The 20,609-nt window shown below is 49.1% G+C and overlaps 2 protein-coding genes across 6 annotated transcripts; one reads left to right on the forward strand and one right to left on the reverse strand.

The window, feature by feature from the left end:
- Positions 1-507: 507 nt before the first annotated feature.
- On the forward strand, positions 508-12,167 carry P2rx6 (purinergic receptor P2X 6). 4 transcript variants are annotated; one of them, XM_069994298.1, is made up of 13 exons: positions 573-667; positions 926-1,053; positions 1,822-1,972; positions 3,067-3,138; positions 6,486-6,561; positions 7,009-7,102; positions 7,174-7,254; positions 7,337-7,478; positions 7,568-7,677; positions 9,981-10,074; positions 10,163-10,228; positions 10,348-10,425; positions 10,542-12,167. In XM_069994298.1, the coding sequence occupies exons 1-13, from the start codon at positions 587-589 to the stop codon at positions 10,623-10,625; spliced, it is 1,257 nt and encodes a 418-aa protein (XP_069850399.1). In that variant the 5' UTR covers positions 573-586; the 3' UTR covers positions 10,626-12,167. The 4 variants fall into 4 exon arrangements, with proteins under 4 accessions (XP_069850403.1, XP_069850399.1, XP_069850401.1 ...); XM_069994302.1 differs by lacking the exons at positions 573-667; positions 926-1,053 and adding an exon at positions 508-561; XM_069994300.1 differs by lacking the exon at positions 926-1,053 and having other exon boundaries at positions 573-720.
- Positions 10,863-17,542, reverse strand: Slc7a4 (solute carrier family 7 member 4). 2 transcript variants are annotated; one of them, XM_069994297.1, is made up of 5 exons: positions 17,466-17,542; positions 15,532-16,524; positions 14,457-15,097; positions 14,106-14,214; positions 10,863-13,992 (listed from the first exon to the last, which is right to left on the reverse strand). In XM_069994297.1, the coding sequence occupies exons 2-5, from the start codon at positions 16,511-16,513 to the stop codon at positions 13,817-13,819; spliced, it is 1,908 nt and encodes a 635-aa protein (XP_069850398.1). In that variant the 5' UTR covers positions 16,514-16,524; positions 17,466-17,542; the 3' UTR covers positions 10,863-13,816. The 2 variants fall into 2 exon arrangements, with proteins under 2 accessions (XP_069850398.1, XP_069850397.1); XM_069994296.1 differs by lacking the exon at positions 17,466-17,542 and adding an exon at positions 17,220-17,268.
- Between the last annotated feature and the right edge of the window lie 3,067 nt (positions 17,543-20,609).

The raw sequence follows: 20,609 nt of genomic DNA on the forward strand, positions 1-20,609 counted from the left end.
TCCTGGCACCTGGCTTTATTTATTTTTTTAAGTAGTTGTATAAAGGGTTTGTTTCAATTCCACAAGTCGGATTATGATTACAATGCATCTTAGCCAATGTCACACCTTCTATGGTTCTCCTGACTCCAGAGCTTGTGGAGTGTTCTCAAAGCTTTTACAGGCTCTTCTCTGACTCCAGTAGCTCTGTCATGGGTGCAGGCTTCTTTCTGGAGTCAGAGCCACTTCTCCAGAAAGAATGTAAGATCTGCAAGCATTAGCTCAATGGCCATCTCTTCCTGAAACTTTCCTTGGGATTCTGCTGCCACATAAAGACCTTTCACAGCACTTACAGCTGTCATTTCCTACCCTATAAGGAAGTGGAATCAGAAAGCAGGGGTATGTTCTTCCATCAGCAGGACTCTGGAGAGAACGAGAGGCCCAGGGTAGATAGGACTTGGGACTGAGCCCAGAACTGGATTCTGCCCAGGAGGTGTCCCTTTAACAACTGTGTGGCCTGGCCTGGTTGGGAGCCTGCTGTGCCTCCAGCTCAGTAGTGGCTGCAGCTGCTATGCTGACTCATAGGTAGCTGACAGCAGGAGCTGGGAACATGGGCTTCCTAGGGGCGGCAGCAGCCCGGGGGCTTCTAGATTATAAGACAGAGAAGTATGTCATGACCAGGAACTGGAAGGTGGGCATCTTACAGAGACTGCTGCAACTCGGAGTGGTGGCCTATGTGGTGGGGTAAGAGGGAAATCTTGGACAGGCTGCCTGGAGGGATCATGGTTGGATTTTGTGGGGCTGAGGGTTGGGAGTTTAAAAAACCATGATGCTTGTGGGGGGTGTCAGGGGGATGGGGGAGGGAAGTGGCAGGGTAGGCAGAAGGAGTAATCTTTGTCTATTCAGATATCATCAGAACAAGATGTGTGTCTATCTGACTCCTTTTCAGGGCTTTGTCCCCAGCCCCATGTTGGGTTGCATCCCCATTCCTGTCCAGACACTGATGGTGGTATTACTGACATTCATGAGAACTAGAGCACTGACGCCCCCCCAAAAGACCACTAGCTCTAGTTTGAGGTAAAAGCACCAGGCACTGGTGGCTCATGCCTATAATCCTAGCTACTCAGGAAGCTGAGATCTGAGAATTGCAGTTCAAAGCCAGCCCAGGCAGGAAAGTCTATGAAACTCTAATCTCCAAAAATTACCAAAAAAGCTCGGAGTAGTGGAGCTGTGGCTCAAGTGATAAGAGTAATAGCCTTGAGCAAAAGAAATTCAAGGACAGCACCTAGATCCTGAGTTCAAGCCCTAGGACTGGCAAAAAAAATTATGGTGGAGGGGGACCTCACCAGGTGCCAGTGGCTCATGTCTATAATCCTAGCCATTCGGGAACCTGAGATCTGAGGATCTCTGTTCAAAGCCAGCTGGGGCAGGAAAGTCTGTAAAACTCTTATACAATTAACCACCAGAAAGCCAGAAGTGGAGCTGTGTCTAAAGTGGTAAAGCACTAACTAAAGGACATGCCCAGTCCCTGAATCCAAGCTCCAATATCAGAAAAAAAAGGAGTGAACTGAGTCTAAGTAGTGATAGTAGGGATAGAGGTGGGGACATTGGATGGTTGTAGTAAAAGCTGTTTACATATGATGGCTCTGGCTCTCTGACTGGTTGGGATTTCTAGCCTGTTCAGGGGGTCTGGAATGATTGGTGAGGGCAGAGAGGAGGCAAGGACCCTAGATGCTGAGGGGATACCTATAGGGTGGGTGGTGAAGGAGCCAAGTGTATAGGACCCAGCCTCTCCACTGTTCATCTCGTGCCATGGTGATAGCACATTGTCCCTCATCTCCCCAGGTGGGCCCTCATTGTGAAGAAAGGCTACCAGGAGCGAGACTTGGACCCCCATGTTTCTGTCATCACCAAACTCAAAGGGGTTTCTGTGACACAGATCAAAGAGCTGGAGAACCGGCTTTGGGATGTAGCTGACTTTGTGAAGCCACCACAGGTAGGTTCCTGGGGCCACTACCAGGGACATGAGGCCAATCACATACAGCCTTCAACCCCCCTCTATCTACAGTGCCTAGGAGGGTTGAGGGAGTGCAAATAAATATGAGTAATAACTTGTATCAAAGAGATGGTTCTGAGCACCAGTGGCTCTTAATATAATATATAGTATATCATAATAATATAATCCTAGCTATTCAGAAAGTTGAGATTCAAAGGACTGTAGTTCAAAGCCAGCTTGAGCAGAAAAGTCCATGAGACTCCATCTCAAAAATAACCAACAAAAAGTCAACTGGAGGCATAGTTCATGTGGTAGAACACCAGCTGAGCAAATGTGTTGAAAGCCAGAGACACAGGGACAGAGACAGAGAATCAGACAGACAGACAGACAGACAGACAAACAGACAGACAGACTGACTAAGGCTTCCTGGGCTCAGATGCAGCCAGAAACAGCCAGCCTCCAATAGTTGCTTCCTCCTGTCTCACTGGAGGTGTCTTCTAGGGGATGAGGTTGGTGACTAGGTGAGGTGAAGAACTTTTCCCCTCAAAAACCAAGCTGCTGCCATGCAGGAAAGTCCATGAGACTCTTATCTCCAATTAACCACCAAAAAGCCACCAGTGGAGTTGGGGCTCAAATGGTAGAATGGTAGCCTTGAGTGGAAAAAGCTAAAGTACAACACATAGGCCCTGAGTTCAACCCCCGTAATAGCTTGTGAGTTCATTCACACACACACACACACACACACACACACACACACACACACACACACTCCTGGGTTTGGGTGATAGAACACTGGCCACAAAAGAAACAAACAGCAAGCTGAGTGTGGTCATGTATACCTGTAATGCCAGCTACTTGGGAAGCAGAGGTAGGAAAATCTTGGTTCAAAGTCTACTTGGGAAAAAGTAGTTCAAAGTCTACTTGGGAGACTGAAAGACAAAGGACTGGTGTGTGGCTTGACTGTTGTCTAACAAGCACAGGCCTTGAGTTCAAATCCTAGTGACAACAACAACAACAAATTAAACCAGGTATGGCCTCTGACTCTTCCAGTTGGAGGAGCCTAGCCAGGACCAACCTTGAGACTTACCTCTTAGGGAGAGAATGTGTTCTTCTTGGTGACCAACCTTCTTGTGACGCCAGCTCAAGTTCAAGGCAGATGCCCAGAGGTAAGTTTATCCAAAACCCCCCAGTAAGTCCCCACTTCCTTCACCAGTCCTGGATCACCAGCCACATTGCCTTTCTGATTCCCAAGTGGCTAAAGATTATTCAGTGTGTACTTAGTGTGTCCTAGGCACCAGGCTCATCTTTCTGCAAATTATCTTGTTTAGGGCTCATAACTACTGAGTCTCAAGGAAGAGATCACTGAAGTTCAGTAAAGTTAATCACATGTTCAAGACCACCCCGCCTGTGGGTGACAGCACTGAGATCTCTGAGTACCAGCTCTTCCCTCCTGATTCTGGCCCCACCTGTGTGTACTTTTAATGGCCCAAGCCAGGCGCAAGCTCAGATAGCCTCTTATAACAAATGACAAAGGGGAAGATCACATCCCCTTCTCTATTTTCAGTCTTTATTATTGTGTCCCAAGGCAGTGACCATATTGGGGGGTAAAAACTAGCACTTCTGCTTGGAATGAGTTTGGAGTCGTTATGATCTCTGGGTACTTTGTGTGTGCTTATGTGTGCTAGGACTGGGGCTTGAACTCAGGGCTTTGCATTCTTGCTTGGCTTCTTTTGTTCAAGGCTGGCTGGCATTTGATCATGTAAGCCCAACCTCCACATCTGGCTTTTTGCTGTAATTGGAACTAAGAACCTCACTGGCTTTTTCTATCTGGATTGGCTTCAAAATGCAATCTTTGTATTTCAACCTCATGAATATCTGTCATGACAGGCATGAGCTACCAGCACCATGTTGATGTCTTCAAATGAGCCAATCTTGTTCTTGGCCATTTCTCATCCAGAAATGCAGATTCTCTCCCTGAAATGTCACCATTCCTGCCCCATCCTGCCACCGACCCCAGGTCTGGGATTGTCCCAAGTGATTTAGCATTTGTCAGAGAACAGCCCACTGGTTAAATGGTTGATACCCAAAATATAACTGTGGATGCCTATCTCTATGGTAACCTCTTTCTCTTTCTTTAATCAAGTGGAACATTTGATCACTTGCTGGGCTGGAGGATGCTTGTTAAGATGCCTGTCTCTGGTGGATGGTCCCATTCTGGGTGTAGGGGATCTCACATGTCCAGACCCTTACCCCAGAAGAGAGGAGGCATCTATACAAAGGATTTGCTTACCTTTGGATGGTCCACACTGTATCTTCTCCCTTTCTGGATGCTTAAAGACATCCATTTAGTTCTCTCTGTAGACTGCTCTGAAATTTTGCTGGGGACATGAACTTGACTTTTCTGGAACCTGTGGGATTCCTCATTGCCCATGTTTGAGGAATCTGGCTCTTCCAATGCAACTGCCATGCTGCGTGAGATCCATCGCTCCAACATCCTGGTTTCCTGAAGCTAACCAGAGCTAACTGGCTCTCCTTAGTATCCTGGCCACCTGCTTCTTTCTCTCTCCCTCCCTCCCTCCCTACCCCTTCATTAATTGGCCATGGTGCTTGAACTCAAGGTCTGGGTGCTGTCCCTGAGCCTCTTCACTCAAGGCTAGTGTTCTACTACTTTGAGCCACAGCTCCATTTCTCGTTTTCTGGTGGTTAACTGGAGGTAAGAGCCTCACAGATGTTTCTGCTCAGGCTGGCTTCCAACCACAATCCTCAGATTTCAGCCTCCTGAGTAGCTAGGATTACAGGCATGAGCCACTGGTACCCGGCTTATGTCAAGTTTTATAAGGAAGCTTGATGGTCTTTAGGACTTGTTTGGCTTTGTTCAAGGACTTAAATTTCTTCAAGTAAAAACCGAAGTCCAGGGTTTATTAATGCCAACTTATAGTATGTTGCAAAAGCCTGGAATGTAAGGTTCAACTTTTTTTTTGTGGTGGTGGTAGGGGGTGGGAGTTGGTCATGAGGCTTGAACTCAGTGCCTGGGCACTGTCCCTGAGCTTCTTTTGCTAAAGGCTAGCACTCTACCACTTAAGCCACAGCACCATTTCTGGTCTTTTCTGTCTATGTGGTACTGAGGAATCGAACCCAGGGCTTCATGCATGCTAGGCAAGCATTCTGCCACTAAGCCACATTCCCAGACCCCTGAGCTTCTTTTTTTTTAATTAATTTTAATTTTAATTTTTTTGCCAGTCCCAGGGCTTCAACTCAGAGCCTAGGCAGTATCCCTGAGCTTCTTTTGCTCAAGGCTAGCGCTCTACCACTTGAGCCACAGTGCCACGTCTGTTTTTTTTCTGAATAGTTTATTGGAGATAACAGTCTCACAGACTTTCCTGCTTGGGCTGGCCTCGGAGCATGATCCTCAGATCTTAACTTTCTGAGAAGCTAGGATTATAGGCATAAGCTCCCAAAGAGCAGGGTAGATTTGGCTGGAACAGAATGTTAAGACAGAGAGGGAGGCCTGGGCATGGGTCCTGGTTGGGTAAGATGAAGAACCTCTATCTAGGCTGATCTGCTGATTCTTGGGGTAAGGGCAGATATGGACTGGAGTGGAAGAGGTTATTTCAATATCTCAGGGGCTAAGGATCTGAGTTTGAAGGAAAAATGGAAGGAAAAGGGAGCCAGGATGGGTGCAATGGGATGGAAGTTAATCTCTTATGCTTTGGTAGAGTAGAGTTCTGTTAGAGACACAATGATTTGAAAGAGATGTGGCATTTATAGTACAGAGAAGGGGTATACACAGATATAGGTAAGGACAACAAAGAAGAGTAGTTGGTTCCACTTTGTCCTCTGTCCAAAGGTCATAAGTCCATTCCCCACAAAAGTCCCACATTGCATTATGGCTTTTCAGAGTTCTTCAGTCACTCTGCCTCCCATTCCCTGGAGCTAAGGCCCCATAAGAGTTCCTGAAGCTCAAGGCTGCCTTGCTTTCTGGCATACCCACTTCCTCTGTGGACGATCGCCATAACTCTGACCCAGTGAAGGCAATGAATGTTTCTGGTGGTAGAAGAACAAGCAGGGAAGGGACTAGTCTATGGGGCCCCAGTAAGTATGGTAGGTCCTACTTCCCTGTGACTTCAGGTTCTGCTCTTTATTGGCTATACCCTCTTGCCTCCACCCTAGAACACCGAATATCATTAGCTTGTCTTTGCCAAGGTCCCTTCACTTTTCTGTTCTGTTGTCCAAATTGTACCAGAGAAGCTACATCACTTCCGACACCAGGACAAGATGTCCTTATTTCCTTATCTGATCAGAGGGCAGCTAGATGTCCACTCCTCCATCTTGTCCCCCAGTCTCTGTTTATTTGAACCTTCCAATGTGTGTTTGCCCATGGGCCTCCAACTCCAGCGTATCCTGGAAAATCTGTAGGGGAGAGGTGTGTCCTTGTGGTCTATGGAGCTGAGTCACAGAGGAGAGGAATCTCTTCCTGAGTTATTGGTAACTAAGGATCTCTCATCCACCCCAGCACCCCTCTGTCCCACTGGCTAACTGCTGGGCCCAAGAGGACTGCCCTGAAGGGGAGATGGGGACGCACAGCCATGGTAAGTGTGTGAGCTCTGTCTTCCAGCACCTCCCCTGGGGAAAGGAGCGAGGAAGAAATCCTGGGTGGTCCTGAAGGTAGGCTTTATTGCACCTGTCCTGGCATTGCCTGTTCGGCCAACAGCTTCTCTCTCATGTCCTTGAGGGCTTAGAGTTCAGTGTGTGTGTGTGTGTGTGTGTGTGTGTGTGTGTGTGTGTGTGTGTGTGTGTGTGTGTGTGTGTGTGTGTGTGTGTGTTTGCCAGTCTTTGGGCTTGAACTCAGGGCCTGGGTACTGTCCCTGAGCTTCTTTTTGCTCAAGGCTAGCACTCCACCACTTGAGCCACAGTGCCACTTTTAACTTTTTTTCCTGTTTATGTGGTACTGAGGAATCAAACCCAGTACTTCATGCATGCTGAGCAAGCACTCTACTACTAGGCCACATTCCCAGCCCCCTGTGTTCTTTTCTAAGGCATAAAAACAGGTCAGTGTGTGGTATTCAATGAGACCCATAGTACATGTGAGATCTGGAGTTGGTGCCCAGTGGAGAGCAGAGTTGTGCCCATGTAAGTCTCCCGATTCCCAGGGAAGGACTCCAGGGTGGTTAAAATCTTGCTAATATACCCTCTACCTACAGGAAGCCTCTTCTGATCCAGGCCAAGAACTTTACGCTGTTCATCAAAAATACTGTCACCTTCAGCAAGTTCAACTTTTCCAAGTAAGCATGGGCAGGCTCTGGCTGACCCCAGGCCCTCTATGTTCCCTAGCTGATCTAATTCCCCAGCCCTGCCCCTTCCCAGGACCAATGCTTTAGACACCTGGGACACCACCTATTTCAAGCACTGTCGCTACGATCCACACTCCAGCCCCTACTGCCCTGTGTTCCGCATTGGGGACCTTGTGGCTGCAGCTGGAGCCAACTTCGATGACTTGGCATTGTTGGTGGGTCCTCAATGTTTGGGATGTTGAAGGGCTCAGGGAGAGGACCTCAGGCCCACCCACCAGTGGGAGCAGATATATGCTGTGTGCAGGGTGGCGCTGTGGGCATCACAGTCCACTGGGATTGCAACCTGGACATCGGAGGCGCCGACTGCTGGCCTCGCTACTCTTTCCAGCTGCAAGAGAGAGGCTACAACTTCAGGTATGGCTCCCAGTGCCTGCTGGCTGTGCCTGGGGCAAGTCTCCCCCTACCCATTTCCCTCTGGCTTCCAGGACAGACTGTAACTAGGTCCACTATGCCTAAGAGAGTTTCCAGGGGGCAGAAGTGGGTGTTCACAGCCCTTATTTTCCATCCCAGGCTCCATCTGGCTATACATCCTGTCAGTACAATCTCTCTGCCTCCGGACCCTGGCAAGGCTCCTCTTCCACCCAACCCTGCTCCTAACAGCTCCCTTGTATGGCAATGGGACATTTTGTTTTTTATTTTCTCCTAATGGTTTGATCTAAACTTTTTCCCCAAAACATCTGTAGTAAGTTCAAAGGTTAGTGTCATGCATATTCATATACCATTCATTTGTATTCACTAGTTTTATTTTTAACATTTGGCCACATTTGCATTTTTTTCTTCCCTGTCTTAAAAAAAACTAGTTATTTTGATAGATTTCAAACAGAACTCCTTTGGAGATATGGTAAAGTGCTTGCCTAGGGTATGTAAGGCCTTGTGTTTGATCCTAAGCCTTGCAGAACATGAAACAAAGCAAAGCAAAGCAAAACAAAACAGAAGCATTTGCAAGTAGCTTGGTGTTGATGTCTCATGCTAGTAATGCTAGCTACTCATCTACCTGATTCTTGACAATCAGAGTTTGAAGCAACCAGGGTAGAAAAGTCCATGAGACTCCATTTCCAATTAGCTATCAAAAAATGCTGTACTAGCAGTGTGGCTCAAGTGGTAGAATGTTAACCTTAATTAAAAAGCCAAATGAGTTGTTTTGGGGGATGGGGAAACTGAGCTGGAATGGAAGCAAGACTCAAGTGGTAAAATGCCAGCTAAACAAGCAGAGTAGGCATAAGGCCCTGGGTTCATACCCTAGTATGGAAAAAGAAAAACAAAAGCTGAGTAGCAGTGTCTCAGGCCTGTAATCTTAGCTTCTCAGGAGGCTGAGATCTGAGGATTATGGTTTGAAGCCAGCCTGGGCAGAAAAGTCTATGAGATGCTTATCTCCAATCAACTAGCAAAAAGCCAGAAGTAAAACTGTGGTTCAAGTGAAAGTGCTACCCTTGAGCAACAGTGTGAGACACTGATTTCAAGCCCCAGTAATAGGACAGAAGAAAAAAAGCAAGAAAAATTATTTTAAAATAAGTGTCAGATACTGGACACTCACCCTTCCCAATACTGAGAACAAGGACCTTCCATGTGACTGCCAACCAACCGTCACACCCAAGAAACTGGACATTGGCCAATTAAATCTAATATTTATATTTCTACAGCAGTGCCATAATGGTTCTAAATTTTTGTGCTTTCTAATTGAAGATGCACTCAAGGCTTGTGTGTGTGTGTGTGTGTGTGTGTGTGTGTGTGTGTGTGTGTGTGTGTGTGTGTGTGTACTGATTCTGGGGCTTGAATGAAGATGCACTCAAGGCTTGTGTGTGTGTGTGTGTGTGTGTGTGTGTGTGTGTGTGTGTGTGTGTACTGATTCTGGGGCTTGAACTCACGTCCTAGGTGCAGTCCCTTAGCTTTGCTACTCAAGGCTGGTGCTCTACCACTTGAACCACAGCTCCACTTCCAGCTTTTTTGGTAGTTAATTGGAGATAGGAGGCTCGTAGACTTTTCTTCTCAGCCTGGCTTTGTAATTCTCAGGTCTCACCTCCTGAGTAGTTAGGATTATAGGCATGAGCCAGCAGTGCCTGTCATACTCAAGGATCTTAAATTGCATTTATTATCATGTCTTTCAATCACTTAAGTAAAACCCATTGAGATCTTTCTGCTACTTCTGTCACTTTGACACCACACAGGAAAACATGTGTACACCACCACCACACATACACTTAATGCAACTTACCATGTCCTGTCTGGCCTGGCTTTCCTGACCTCCCCAGCCCTTCTGGCTTTCTGTTTCCTCTCCACCTACTATGGATTTGCCAGCCCTACTTTTCTCTACCCAGGTTTTCTTCCTGGGCTCTGGGAAGCCACCTTAGGTGAATCTTCTTCCCCAGTTCTGGGAAAAGTGAATTCCTGCCTCAAGGTTCTGACAAGTTCTCAGCCTGCCCAACCCCACTCTGCTTTTCTCCTCCCATTCCTCCCAACTCCTACTGTCTTTTGGTCTCCTTCATAGGCAGGGAACTCTGCCATATATCTGGCCTGTCTTTAGCACCTACCTAGGGCCAAGACCCAGGACTCAGGCTTGGGCTGAGAGTCAACCTATAAGTAAGACTGAGGCCCAATAAAACCCATCTAGCCTGGAAATAAGGCAGCATGGACACCAAAGCCCTCTTTCTCCACCCAAGGACATCCAATCACTGGTGGGAGGCCTCAGGTGTGGAGACCCGGAGTCTGCTCAAGCTCTATGGGATCCGCTTTGACATCCTTGTCACTGGCCAGGTAAGGGTTTGAAATTCAGACAGATGGGCCTGGAAGAAGCTTGGGAGGGCAGTCATGGTCTAAAAGACTCAACCTAAGCCTCTCTTAGGCAGGGAAGTTTGGGCTGATCCCCACAGCCATCACAGTGGGTACGGGAGCAGCCTTGCTGGGTGTGGTGAGTCTAATCATTGTGGGTTTGCCCTGGCTGCAAGTGAGTGACTGCATGTTGCAGCTAAGATGGTGGCGGGAAGGCAGCTTTGGAAGCTGGGATGTGATGGGCCCTACTTTTCCCAGGTCACCTTCCTCTGTGACCTGCTCTTGCTATATGTGGATAGAGAAGCCCATTTCTACTGGAGGACCAAGTATGAGGAAGTGAGTTGCAGACTTGTGTTGGTCCTAGAACTGAGGTCACTTTGTCTGGACACTGGGTTCTGTCACATTTTGGGGGATATTAACCAGACCCCTGATCAGATATTTTTTATCCATAGGCAAAAGCGCCTAAAGCAAATGGCATTCCTGCACAGAAGAAGCCAGCTTTCCCACCCACAAGCCCGGATGCCCAGCTGCCTTAGATGGTGCCAGCATTTGCCCCCCCTACATCTGCTACTGTTGGCATCCTGAAACCAATGTGAGAGCGGCCTCAGAACCACTTGCCTGTCTATTCCCAAGGCCTGTAGCTGTTCTCTGCTTGTTAGGGGTTGAGGGCTAAGGGCTGGTTCACAGAGAAAGCCCAGTAAAATTGGAGATGGGGCTGGATTCCTCCTTTGAACTCCCAAGAAGACTAGGTCCACCCTTGGCAGGGTGCCACCTGGGAGGACACAAAAGCCAATTTTATTTAAGTGGGGTGGTGAGACTTAAGCCATAGAGGTAGAGACCAGAGTACACACAAGGTGTCAAGGGTAGAGGGCCCACATCTGTCCTGCCTGTAAACACCTGCCACTACAGAGGGCTGTGACAAGGAGAGGGTAATAGTGCTGAGTTTGTGGTCACTTGGTCCTTTGGGATCTTCTGTATATCTCCTGAGGCCCTCAGCCCACCCCCTGCATCCTGATCACTGGTTTATGGTGGTCCTTTGTAAAAGGAGGGTGTACATTTAGAATATGCAGTTCCCCTCTGAGCTAGGCAGAATACCCAGCTTGAGGAGGCTTTCTGGACCCAAGTCTGGCTGTGCCCCTGTGTCAGAGCTACCTTGGAAGGGCCTCAACATCGTTGGTGGGAGAGAGAAAGGGACAAGCAAGAGTTCAGTGCCAAAAGAACACTACAGTACATGGTAGCTGGCAATGTGGCCAGAGTGACAGTTACTATTATGGATCACTGGGGCATAGCCTTTTTCCTGACTATTGTCATTTAGCTCACATGCAGCTGCCCACCCTGCCAAGAGGCCCCCACATGCAAAAGGCTATAACTCTGACCCCAGGTAGAGTACAGAAGCTGCAAGAAATGCCCTAATAAAGTCTGGCCAAGTTCTGGCTCTGCAACTCTTCAACAGTAGCCCAAATTCTGTCTGATGGGAATTGTTTCCATATCCCAGGGCCATGATCAGGAGGAAAGGATAGGGTTACAGGAGGCCAACCCTCTCTTGGTCCCAAGTGGGGGGCAGGGTTTTGAAAATACTCCCATCTCAGTAAATTACTGTTTTCTCATGAGTGCCTGGCCATCAGAATTGTGCTGGAGCCGAAGCTGCATTAACATCTGAAATCATCTAGCACCCAAAGCTTCAGCACCTCTGCTACCTCTCAGTATCCAGAGCAGTATTTTTTGTTTGTTTTTTTGCCAGTCCCAGGGCTTAAACTCAGGGCCTGGGCACTGTCCCTGAGCTTCTTTTGCTCAAAGATAGCACTCTACCACTTGAGCCACAGTGCTACTTCTGGCTTTTTCTGTGTACTGAGGAATCAAACCCAGAGCTTCATGCATGCTAGGCAAGCACTCTACCACTGAGCCACCTTCCCAGCCCCAAGCAATGGTTTTTATGGAAGAGGAGGGCTCTAGAGTACTAAAGTGGGAGGGTATGGATCCCAAGGGCTGGAGATTGGAGGCAGGCCACATGTACCTGGTTGTTCCCAGAATCTAGAGAAAGCTGATGTCACTACTGAAGTAAAGCTTGACAAAGCCAACAGCTTCCTGTCTTTCCAGGGAGGGAAGGGAAGGGAGAGGTGGCTATAGTGGACATAGCTCACCCATAGGTACCCCAGTGGAATTATGTATATAACATGGGCTAGGGTGTTCCTGGAAACTCCTTTGTACTCAGGCTGAAAGGTAGCAGGGATACACTAAGCACTGCCACACATGCACATTCATGTGCAGCTTTCATCTGTGCCCCAGTGGAGCCCAGATCTTCGTGGGCACTTCTGCCTTGGGCACTGAGTAGCAGCAGAGACCCCCAAGGCTTTATCTGAAAGCCCTGGCAAGGTGGATAAAGAGAGAGTTATCAAAAGCAAGCTGTGGCTGGGTCTGAGCTTGCAAATAATTGTCACTTCCATTATGGAGTAGCCATTTGGGCCATGAAGGTATGCTCCTGGAGGAGAAGGGTCTTGTGGAAATGTGCCTATGTCCAGGTGTGCCCTAAGTGACCCTAGGGCTCATGCTCTGATCTCTGGGAGCCCTAAAAAAAATCAAAAGGTCCCTTGAATCTCGCTGCTTTTTCTGACTGACCTTCAGGGCCAGCCATTACTCCTTAAATCTATCCCTAGACATGGGGAGCTCACCACACCCTTGTTATGGCTCCTTCCTCATCTAGGGATGAGCAACTCCCTGCTGAACTGAGCAGAGAATCCAGCATGAGAATGATTTTGGTCCCAAATCTAGCTGTGTAACTGTCCAGTGATAATTTTCAGAGCCTCACTATCTTTGCTGTGAATCAGGAACTACTGCTTGGTTTGAGGGCAGAGAGGGACAAATAAGAACTCAGTGCCTAAAGAATGCCACAGTACATCATGGCTGGCCATATGGCCAGTAGAATAGTTATTATTATGGGTCCCTGGAGCTTTTTCCTGCCTAGTCTTCCCTCACCTGTCCAGGTAGCCAGAATTGCTAATAAACAGGAAGGCACTGGACAAAGAGACCACCACACCAGCACTAGCCAAGACCTATCTCTAAAGACCAGCAGTTTTCTAGGCACTGGTGACTCACACCTGTAACCTAGCTACTCAGGAGGCTGAGGTCTGAGAATCCTGGTTCAAAGCCAGCTCAGTCAGCAAAGTCCATGAGACTTTTTTTTTTTTTTGGGGGGGGTCCGGTCATGGGGCCTGAACTCTGGGCTTGGGCACTGTCCCTCAGCTCTTCAGCTCAAAGCTAGTGCTCTACCACTTGAGCCACAGCGCCACTTCCGGCTTTTTTCTTTTTTGCTTATGTGGTGCTGAGGAATCGAACCCAGGGCCTCAGGCATGCAAGGCAAGCGCTTTAACCACTGAGCCACCTTCCCAGCCCAGTCCATGAGACTTTTATCTCCAATTAATCACTTGAAAGCCAGAAGCAAAGATATGCTCAAGTGGTAGAGTGCCCAGAGGCTGAGTTCAAGCCCCAGTACCTGTGTGCACGTGCACACACACACACACACACACACACACACACACACACACACACACACACACTCACAAGACAGCAGCTTGGCACCTAAGTCAGGTGGTCCTGAGAACACTCTACCCCATTCTGAGCAGGCCTGCAAACCCAAGTCGTCCATGACATGTGCAGCCCCAACTCTTCTTGTCTCTCAAGGAAGTGAGGAATGCAGGGAAATTTCAATAGGTCTCATAGACAGGCCAAGCTACTCTGCACAGCCAGGCTCCTGGGCTGGCTCCTGGCTAGCAGGCTGCACTGTCTCCACAGTCTCTTCCAGGCCACCATTGGGGAATACCACATAGTGTGCAGTGGCCAGCTCTGGTGGTTCCCGTTGGTTCTCCTTGCTGTGCCAGATACCGTAGCCAAAATATACAGCGAGTCCTGTAGAGGATATGGAATGAGCCTGAGAGCCAGATCCCAGCCCTGTCTTGTCCCTCCTCCTCCCACACCACTGAAGTACTTGGGGGAGTGTGTCTCAGCTTGGCCCCACTCACCAATCAGCAGCCAGATGGCAAAACGCAGCCAGGTCAGGTAGCTTAGCTTGAGCATGAGGCAGATATTGAGGAGGATGCTCAGGGCTGGAGTCAAGGGCACCAAGGGTATCTGAAGGCATAAGAGTAAAGAAAGCTGGGCTGCAGGATCTGTTGGCCCCGTGCTTGATTTCACACACATTCTACCCTTGTCTCTGGAGAGTCTGGAGACCTGTGGATCCTTACTATGGGGGTAAGAGAGGATAGATTGACCTCCTCAGCCCCATAAGCCCTTTACTTTCTGTGAGATGACAGAACTGGTAGGGCCAAAGAGCTAGTTGGGTCAAGTGAGTGTGTGCTAGATGGAGGAAATACCTGGAAAGTGTCTTGCTGTTGCTGTTGCTGGTAAGCCCCCAGGACGAGGAGGCTAAGCAGGAACACGATACCACTGATCACAAGCAGCAGGATGTAGGCCCACCGTGGGAGGTGCAGAGCTGAGTCCCCAAAGACCAGCACACAGCCTAGGGTAATGGCCGAGGCCACCAGGATGCCAAGTGCCCAAGCCACTGCAGGTCCAGGGCTACATTCCTCCAGGAAGCCCAAGTAGGGCCTTAGGGATGGTCGCAGCTGCCCAGGCTCAGCGATGGAAGTCTGCACAGAACCTACTAGCTGTATGTGGTCAGCGAACGAGTCGTACTTCTTAGCTGTGGGGCTAGGGCTGGCCAGGCCTGGGGAGCTGGGTGGAGAAACCTTCTGGAAGCGCAGTACGATGATGCTGGTGGCCACGAAAGTATAGGCCAGTAGAGTACCAATGGACAGGAACTGGACCAATGCCTCCAGGTCTAACAGCAGTGCGAGGAGAGCCATGAGGACCCCAAACACCAGTATCCCCATCACAGGCACCTGTGTCCGGGGATGTACACGGGCAAATATCTGGAAGAAGAGCCCATCGGCGGCCATGGCATAGACAATTCGTGGCAGCGAGAAAAGGTTGCTGAGTAGGACGGTATTCATGGCTGCAGCAGAGGGAAAGAGGGCATTCAGTATGGCAGAGGAGCTCATCAAGGGCCACTGTTGGAGGGGCAGGGGCATAAGGGGGCTCTTTGGATATAGGGGCATGAGTTTAGGTTCTCAAAAACTGAGTATAAATGTTTGGGGGTTGCTGGATTGTCACCCCTCCCCCAGGAATAGCATTCCAGTTCAGAGATGGCTGAATGCCACTGCCCCCAAAGGATTTGTAAGTGCATGCCTAGAATTGACATTACAGACAATTTGTGGGCAACAGCACTTTATCCGGCCTAGATGGAAAAGATCTAATAATTCGTGTTTTCCTGGGCCCATTATACAGATGATAAAATTGAGACCTGAATGGAGATATGTTCTCCAAGAAGCTCAGGGTCAGGCTCCCACTGCCCTGTTCCCACCCACCCTATCCACATGAGTCACTTACCACAGATGGAACCAGCTGCCACGATGAAGCCAGCCCAGCTGTATCCCCGCCTATAGAAGGCATCAGCAAGGGCAGAGTCAGGGTCCAGGCTGTGCCAGGGCACCATGAGTGTTAGCACAGTGGAGACAAGGATATAGGCACTAGCTGCCAGGCCAAGAGAGATGGCAATAGCCATAGGTACAGCCCGCCGTGGGTTCTGGGCCTCCTCACTGGAGGCTGCAATGACATCAAAACCCACAAAGGCATAGAAACAGGTAGCTGTGCCTGCCATGATGCCAGAAAAGCCAAAAGGTGCAAAGCCACCTTCCTTAGGGCTCCAATTATGGGGACAGGCCAGGGCAAAACCCAAGATGATGATGAAGAGGATGACAATTAGGCTGATGGCTGAGAAGGTGTGATTGAGCCAGGAAGAGACTCGGGCTCCACAGGAGACAAAGGCAGAAGCCACAAGTAAGATGCCAGCAGCCAGAAAATCTGGGTATTGGGCCAGAAAGGGCACCTGCCAGACACCCACATGAGATTCAGTGAAGTTGCGAATGCTGTGGCTAAAGATGGCATCCAAATAGCCGCTCCAGGCACGGGCCACAGCAGCCCCTCCAATGAGGTATTCCAGAAGCACATTCCAGCCAATGAGGAAGGCCCACACTTCACCCATGGATACATAGGTGAACAGGTACGCGGAGCCCGTGCGGGGCACACGTGCTCCAAATTCTGCATAGCATAGGGCAGCCAGCAGGGATGCCACAGCAGCTATGGCAAAAGACAGGAGCACAGCAGGCCCAGCTATGTCCTTGGCTACAGTGCCTGTGAGCACATAGAGACCGGAGCCTACCATGCCCCCCACGCCCAGAAGGGTCAGGTCCAGTGTGGAGAGGCAGCGCCGCAGAGATGTCTCCATGCTGGAGTCCTCCAGTGGCTTCAATCGATTCAACTTCTGGCAGAATCGAGCCAGGCTGGCAGTGCTGAACAGTCTCCGGGCCATGGTGCTGGGACCTAGGAGGGTCAGAGGGAAATGACAGGTTGTCCAGTCAGGTCCTGGCTAGCCTTGTGTCTCTCTTGGATTGCCCACTCTCGGCTCATTCTCTTGACTCCACCGGGTTGGGGTGGGGAGGGACGGATGCAGGACACCTGCACTTGAGGGTCTACTTAAAGACTAGGATGAGACCACAGACATGGGGAGTCATAAGGAAGCTGGAGATCCTGTCAGCCTCCTGGGCAGTGGAGGGGGCAAGGCAGAGCCTGACCTAGGCGCCGGCTAATCCGACACTGAAAATGAAGAGGTAGCCCCAGAAAGTGAGAGAGATTGGGAACAGATCCATGATGGATCAGGGATCTAAGCGCCAGAGGAAATGGGAGGCTTCGGAGGAGCTGGGCCTCCAGTACCCGGAACGGGAGCGGCTCCGGTAGTCGGGGCGTGGCCCAAGCCACCACTTGGCCTCAAAGAACGATCAACCTCCAACCCCACCCCCTGCTGCCAGGCTGGAATATCAGCTCACCAGGCCAGCAAGCAGGGGCCCCGGATCTGGAAGTGAGACCCACCGTGCACTTGCCCAAACGCCTACAAGCTGCCGCCTTATCATCGTGGCCTGCGCCAGGAGCTACCTAGGAGCCAGAAGCACTGCCCTCGTCCCCAGACACCACAGTCTTTGCTTGCTATTGCGCTTCAGCCTAACCCTGCCGCGACCCACCTGCTGTCGCCAGCCACCGCAGCCACCGCCAGCTCTGCGCGCAGTGCCCGCCCTCACCAGCCAGCGAACGAACACCGTCTGTGCGCCGGGCCCGCCCCCCCGCCTCCAAGGCGCTGGATCACCGCACAGCGTCCCGTCCCTCCCCCTGCCCCCCCCCCCGCCGCATCTCCTGGTGGGAGAGGGGGCCCAGCCTGCGCCCCCCTCCGCCATCACACAGCTAAATAACCTCCTCTATGCATAACTTACCTGGTGCAGATCAAGAGCTCGCTTGGGTCCTACGGTGTCTCTGTCATCCCACTCAAGCAGATGAGTGATTTGTTCACATCAATCCCGCCACGCTGAGGTCCAGGTCCAGCGATGTGCAGGGTCTGAAAAATACTTTCTTGCACAGTGCGATGAGGACCTAGGTCTTGCCGTGCCCTGACTCCTCAGCTACAATGGGCTGGCAGGAAGCCACCCTCACACGCTGGCAAGAAATTGTAGCCTTTTATGAGAATGCTGTGAAATGGCAGAACTTGGGCAGGCTGTGCTGAGCCTCCTCCAGCTACAGATAATGTCTTATAAAGAAACCCGCAGCTGACCTCCCGAAACAGCTTGCAGTCGTGTGTGTGTGTGTGTGTGTGTGTGTGTGTGTTCCCTCAAAGCCCCTCAAATGCCAACACAGCCCCTCTTAGTCTAGGACCACCTGGCAAGTCCTGGAGAACCCCAACAGCAATTCCCTGCTCTTTGGAGTTCAGAGTACTCATGCCTGTCTGCATATCGTGAACCCAGGAATGCTAAGTTGATTTAACTTGAAAATCGTTGAACTATGCCATTCTAAGGAATAAAGAAACTAAAAAGCAGCTGGGTGCCATTGGCTCACACCTGTAATCCTAGCCACTCAGGAGGCTGAGGTCTGAGGGTCTCAGTTCAAAACCAGCCCAGGCAGAAAAGTCTGTGAGATTCTTGTCTCCAATTAAACAGAAAAAAAAAAAAAAAAAAAAAAAAAAGCCAGAAGCAGAGCTGTGGCTTGAATGATAGAGTGCTAGCAAAAAAAGCTGAGACACTACCCAACCTGAATTCAAGCCCCAGTATTGTCTCTCTTATGCTCGTGCACGAGTGCGCGTGCACACACACACACACACACACACACACACACACACAGAGAAAACCCCACAAAACTGGATTGGAGGCTTAGCTCAAGTAGTAGAAAGTTTGCCTAGCAAGTATAAGGCCATGTGTTTAAGAGCCAGTACTGCCAAGAAACCAAACCAAAAGAAATATATCTAATAGGAAAGAAAGTAAAACTAGCTCTAATTACAGATGACATCATATATATAATATAGTAACATTAGAAGTAACAAATTCTGCAAAGTTGTCATATATAATAAGATCAGTGTGCAGCTGGGTGCCGGTGCCTCATACATGTAATCCTAGCTACTAAGGAAGCTGAGATCTGAGGATCATGGTTCAAAGCCAGCCTGGGCAGGAAAGTCCGTGAGACTCTTATCTCCAGTAAACCATCAGAAAATCAGAAGTAGTGCTGCTCAAGTGGTAGAGCACTAGCCTTGAGCTGAAGAGCTGAGGGACAGCACCCATGCCCAGACTTCAAGCCCCACGACCAACTACAACAACAAAAAAAATCAGTGTATAAAAATCAATTGTGTTTCTGTACACTACTATGAACTATCCTGAAATAAAAATAAGAAAATAATTCTGGCTGGGAGCTAATGGCTTATGTCTATAATCCTAGCTACCCTTCAGTCTGAGAATAGAGCTAAGAGAAAGCATCTAGACCATGAGTTCAAGCTCCGCTACTGGCACAAAACAAACAAATAACAACAAATCCTGTGTATTTTATTTTTTATTTTTTGGGTCTGGTTGTGGGGCCTGAACTCTGGGCCTGGGCGCTGTCCCTCAGCTCTTCAGCTCAAGGCTAGCACTCTGCCACTTGAGCCAAAGTGCCACTTCCGGCTTTTTTCTTTTTGCTTATGTGGTGCTGAGGAATCGAGCCCAGGGCCTCAGGCATGCAAGGCAAGCGCTCTACCACTGAGCCACCTTCCCAGCCCAAACCCTGTGTATTTTAAAGAAATTATCAAGATGATTTCAAAATTCATACTAAAAGGCAAGGAAGCTGGGTGTTAGTAGCTCACACCTATAGTCCTAGCTACTTAGGAGGCTGAGATCTGAGGATTGCAGCATGAAGCCAGTTCAGACAGGAAAGTCTATGAGACCCTTATCTCCCATTAACCACCAGAAAATTGGAAGTGGAGCTGTGGTTCAAGTGGTAGAGTGCTATTGAATAGAAAAGCTCAGGGACAAAAAAGAAAAAAGAAAGAAAAGCTCAGGGACAGCAGCCAGGCCCAGAGTTCAAGTCCCAGGACTGGACCAAAAAAAGAAAAAAAGAAAAGGGCAAGAAAAATAACAAAATTAGAGATTCCTGCTTCTTGATCTCTACACTGACTACAAAGCTATAATAAGACTGTGGTGCTGACATATGAATGGACATAGAAATAAATGAAATAAACTTGAAAATCAAGAAATAAACCTTTACATTATGGCAGATGGTTTTTAAAAAATAGAGTTTATCAGTGAAGCTGAATTCACAGCAATATTGAGCAGAAAGTACAGAGAGTTCCCATAGACTTGAAGCTCCAGATACACAATGTCTTCCACTCTTGGTATCTAGCGTCAGAGCAGCACATTTGTTACAACTGATGAACTTACACTGACTCATTATTATCATCCAAAGTCCCTACTTTTATATTAGGTTTGAAATTCATGTTGCACCAAAGTTCTATGTGTTCTGACAAGTGTATAAGGTCAGTATAAAGGATTAGATTATCACATAGTTTCCTGCCTTAAAGAGTTTTCTGTGGCTGGGTGCTGGTGGCTCGCACCTAGCTACTCAGGAGGTTGAGATCTGAGGATCGCGGTTCAAAGTCAGCCCAGGCAGGAAAGTCCGTGAGACTCTTATCTCCAATTAACCACCAGAAAACTGGAAGTGGCGCTGTGGCTCAAATGGTAGAGCGCTTGCCTTGAGATGAAGTGCTCAGGGACAGTGCCCAGGCCCAGAGTTCAAGCCCCATGATCGACCAAAAAAAAGAGCCCTCTGTGCCCCATCTGTTCATCCTGCCCTCCTCCAGTCCCTGGGAATCACTAATTGTGGTGTTGTGTGTGTGTGTACGCGTGGCGTGTGCTTGTAAACGCGTGTGCCTGTGTACATGATGGTATTGAGGCTTGAACTCAGAACCTTGCTTTCTTGTCTAACTTTCTGCTCAAGTTTGGTGTTCTACCACGTGAGCCACAACCTCCACTTCTGACATTTTTGTGCTGTCTAGAGGCTTTACAGTATCATGGCTTGTGATGTTCTGGGTTGATGCCCAGAAGTGGTAAGGCTCAGACTTTTCT

This window comes from Dipodomys merriami, unplaced genomic scaffold, assembly GCF_024711535.1.
Source record: "Dipodomys merriami isolate MVZ:Mamm:240054 unplaced genomic scaffold, mDipMer1.0.p SCAF_45, whole genome shotgun sequence".
Classification (NCBI taxonomy): domain Eukaryota; kingdom Metazoa; phylum Chordata; class Mammalia; order Rodentia; family Heteromyidae; genus Dipodomys; species Dipodomys merriami.

Bases quoted from the DNA above. Each gene is read 5' to 3' on its own strand.
- Slc7a4 (XM_069994297.1), bottom strand. From the start codon at position 16,513: ATGGCCCGGAGACTGTTCAGCACTGCCAGCCTGGCTCGATTCTGCCAG. The intron at 14,215-14,456 runs GTATTTCCTCCA...TTATGCCTTCAG, and splicing joins AACAGCAAGACACTTTCCAG to ATACCCTTGGTGCCCTTGAC. The intron at 13,993-14,105 runs GTGAGTGGGGCC...TATCCTCTACAG, and splicing joins TGCCATCTGGCTGCTGATTG to GACTCGCTGTATATTTTGGC.
- P2rx6 (XM_069994298.1), top strand. From the start codon at position 587: ATGGGCTTCCTAGGGGCGGCAGCAGCCCGGGGGCTTCTAGATTATAAG. The intron at 10,229-10,347 runs GTGAGTCTAATC...TACTTTTCCCAG, and splicing joins GAGCAGCCTTGCTGGGTGTG to GTCACCTTCCTCTGTGACCT. The intron at 10,426-10,541 runs GTGAGTTGCAGA...TTTTATCCATAG, and splicing joins GGAGGACCAAGTATGAGGAA to GCAAAAGCGCCTAAAGCAAA.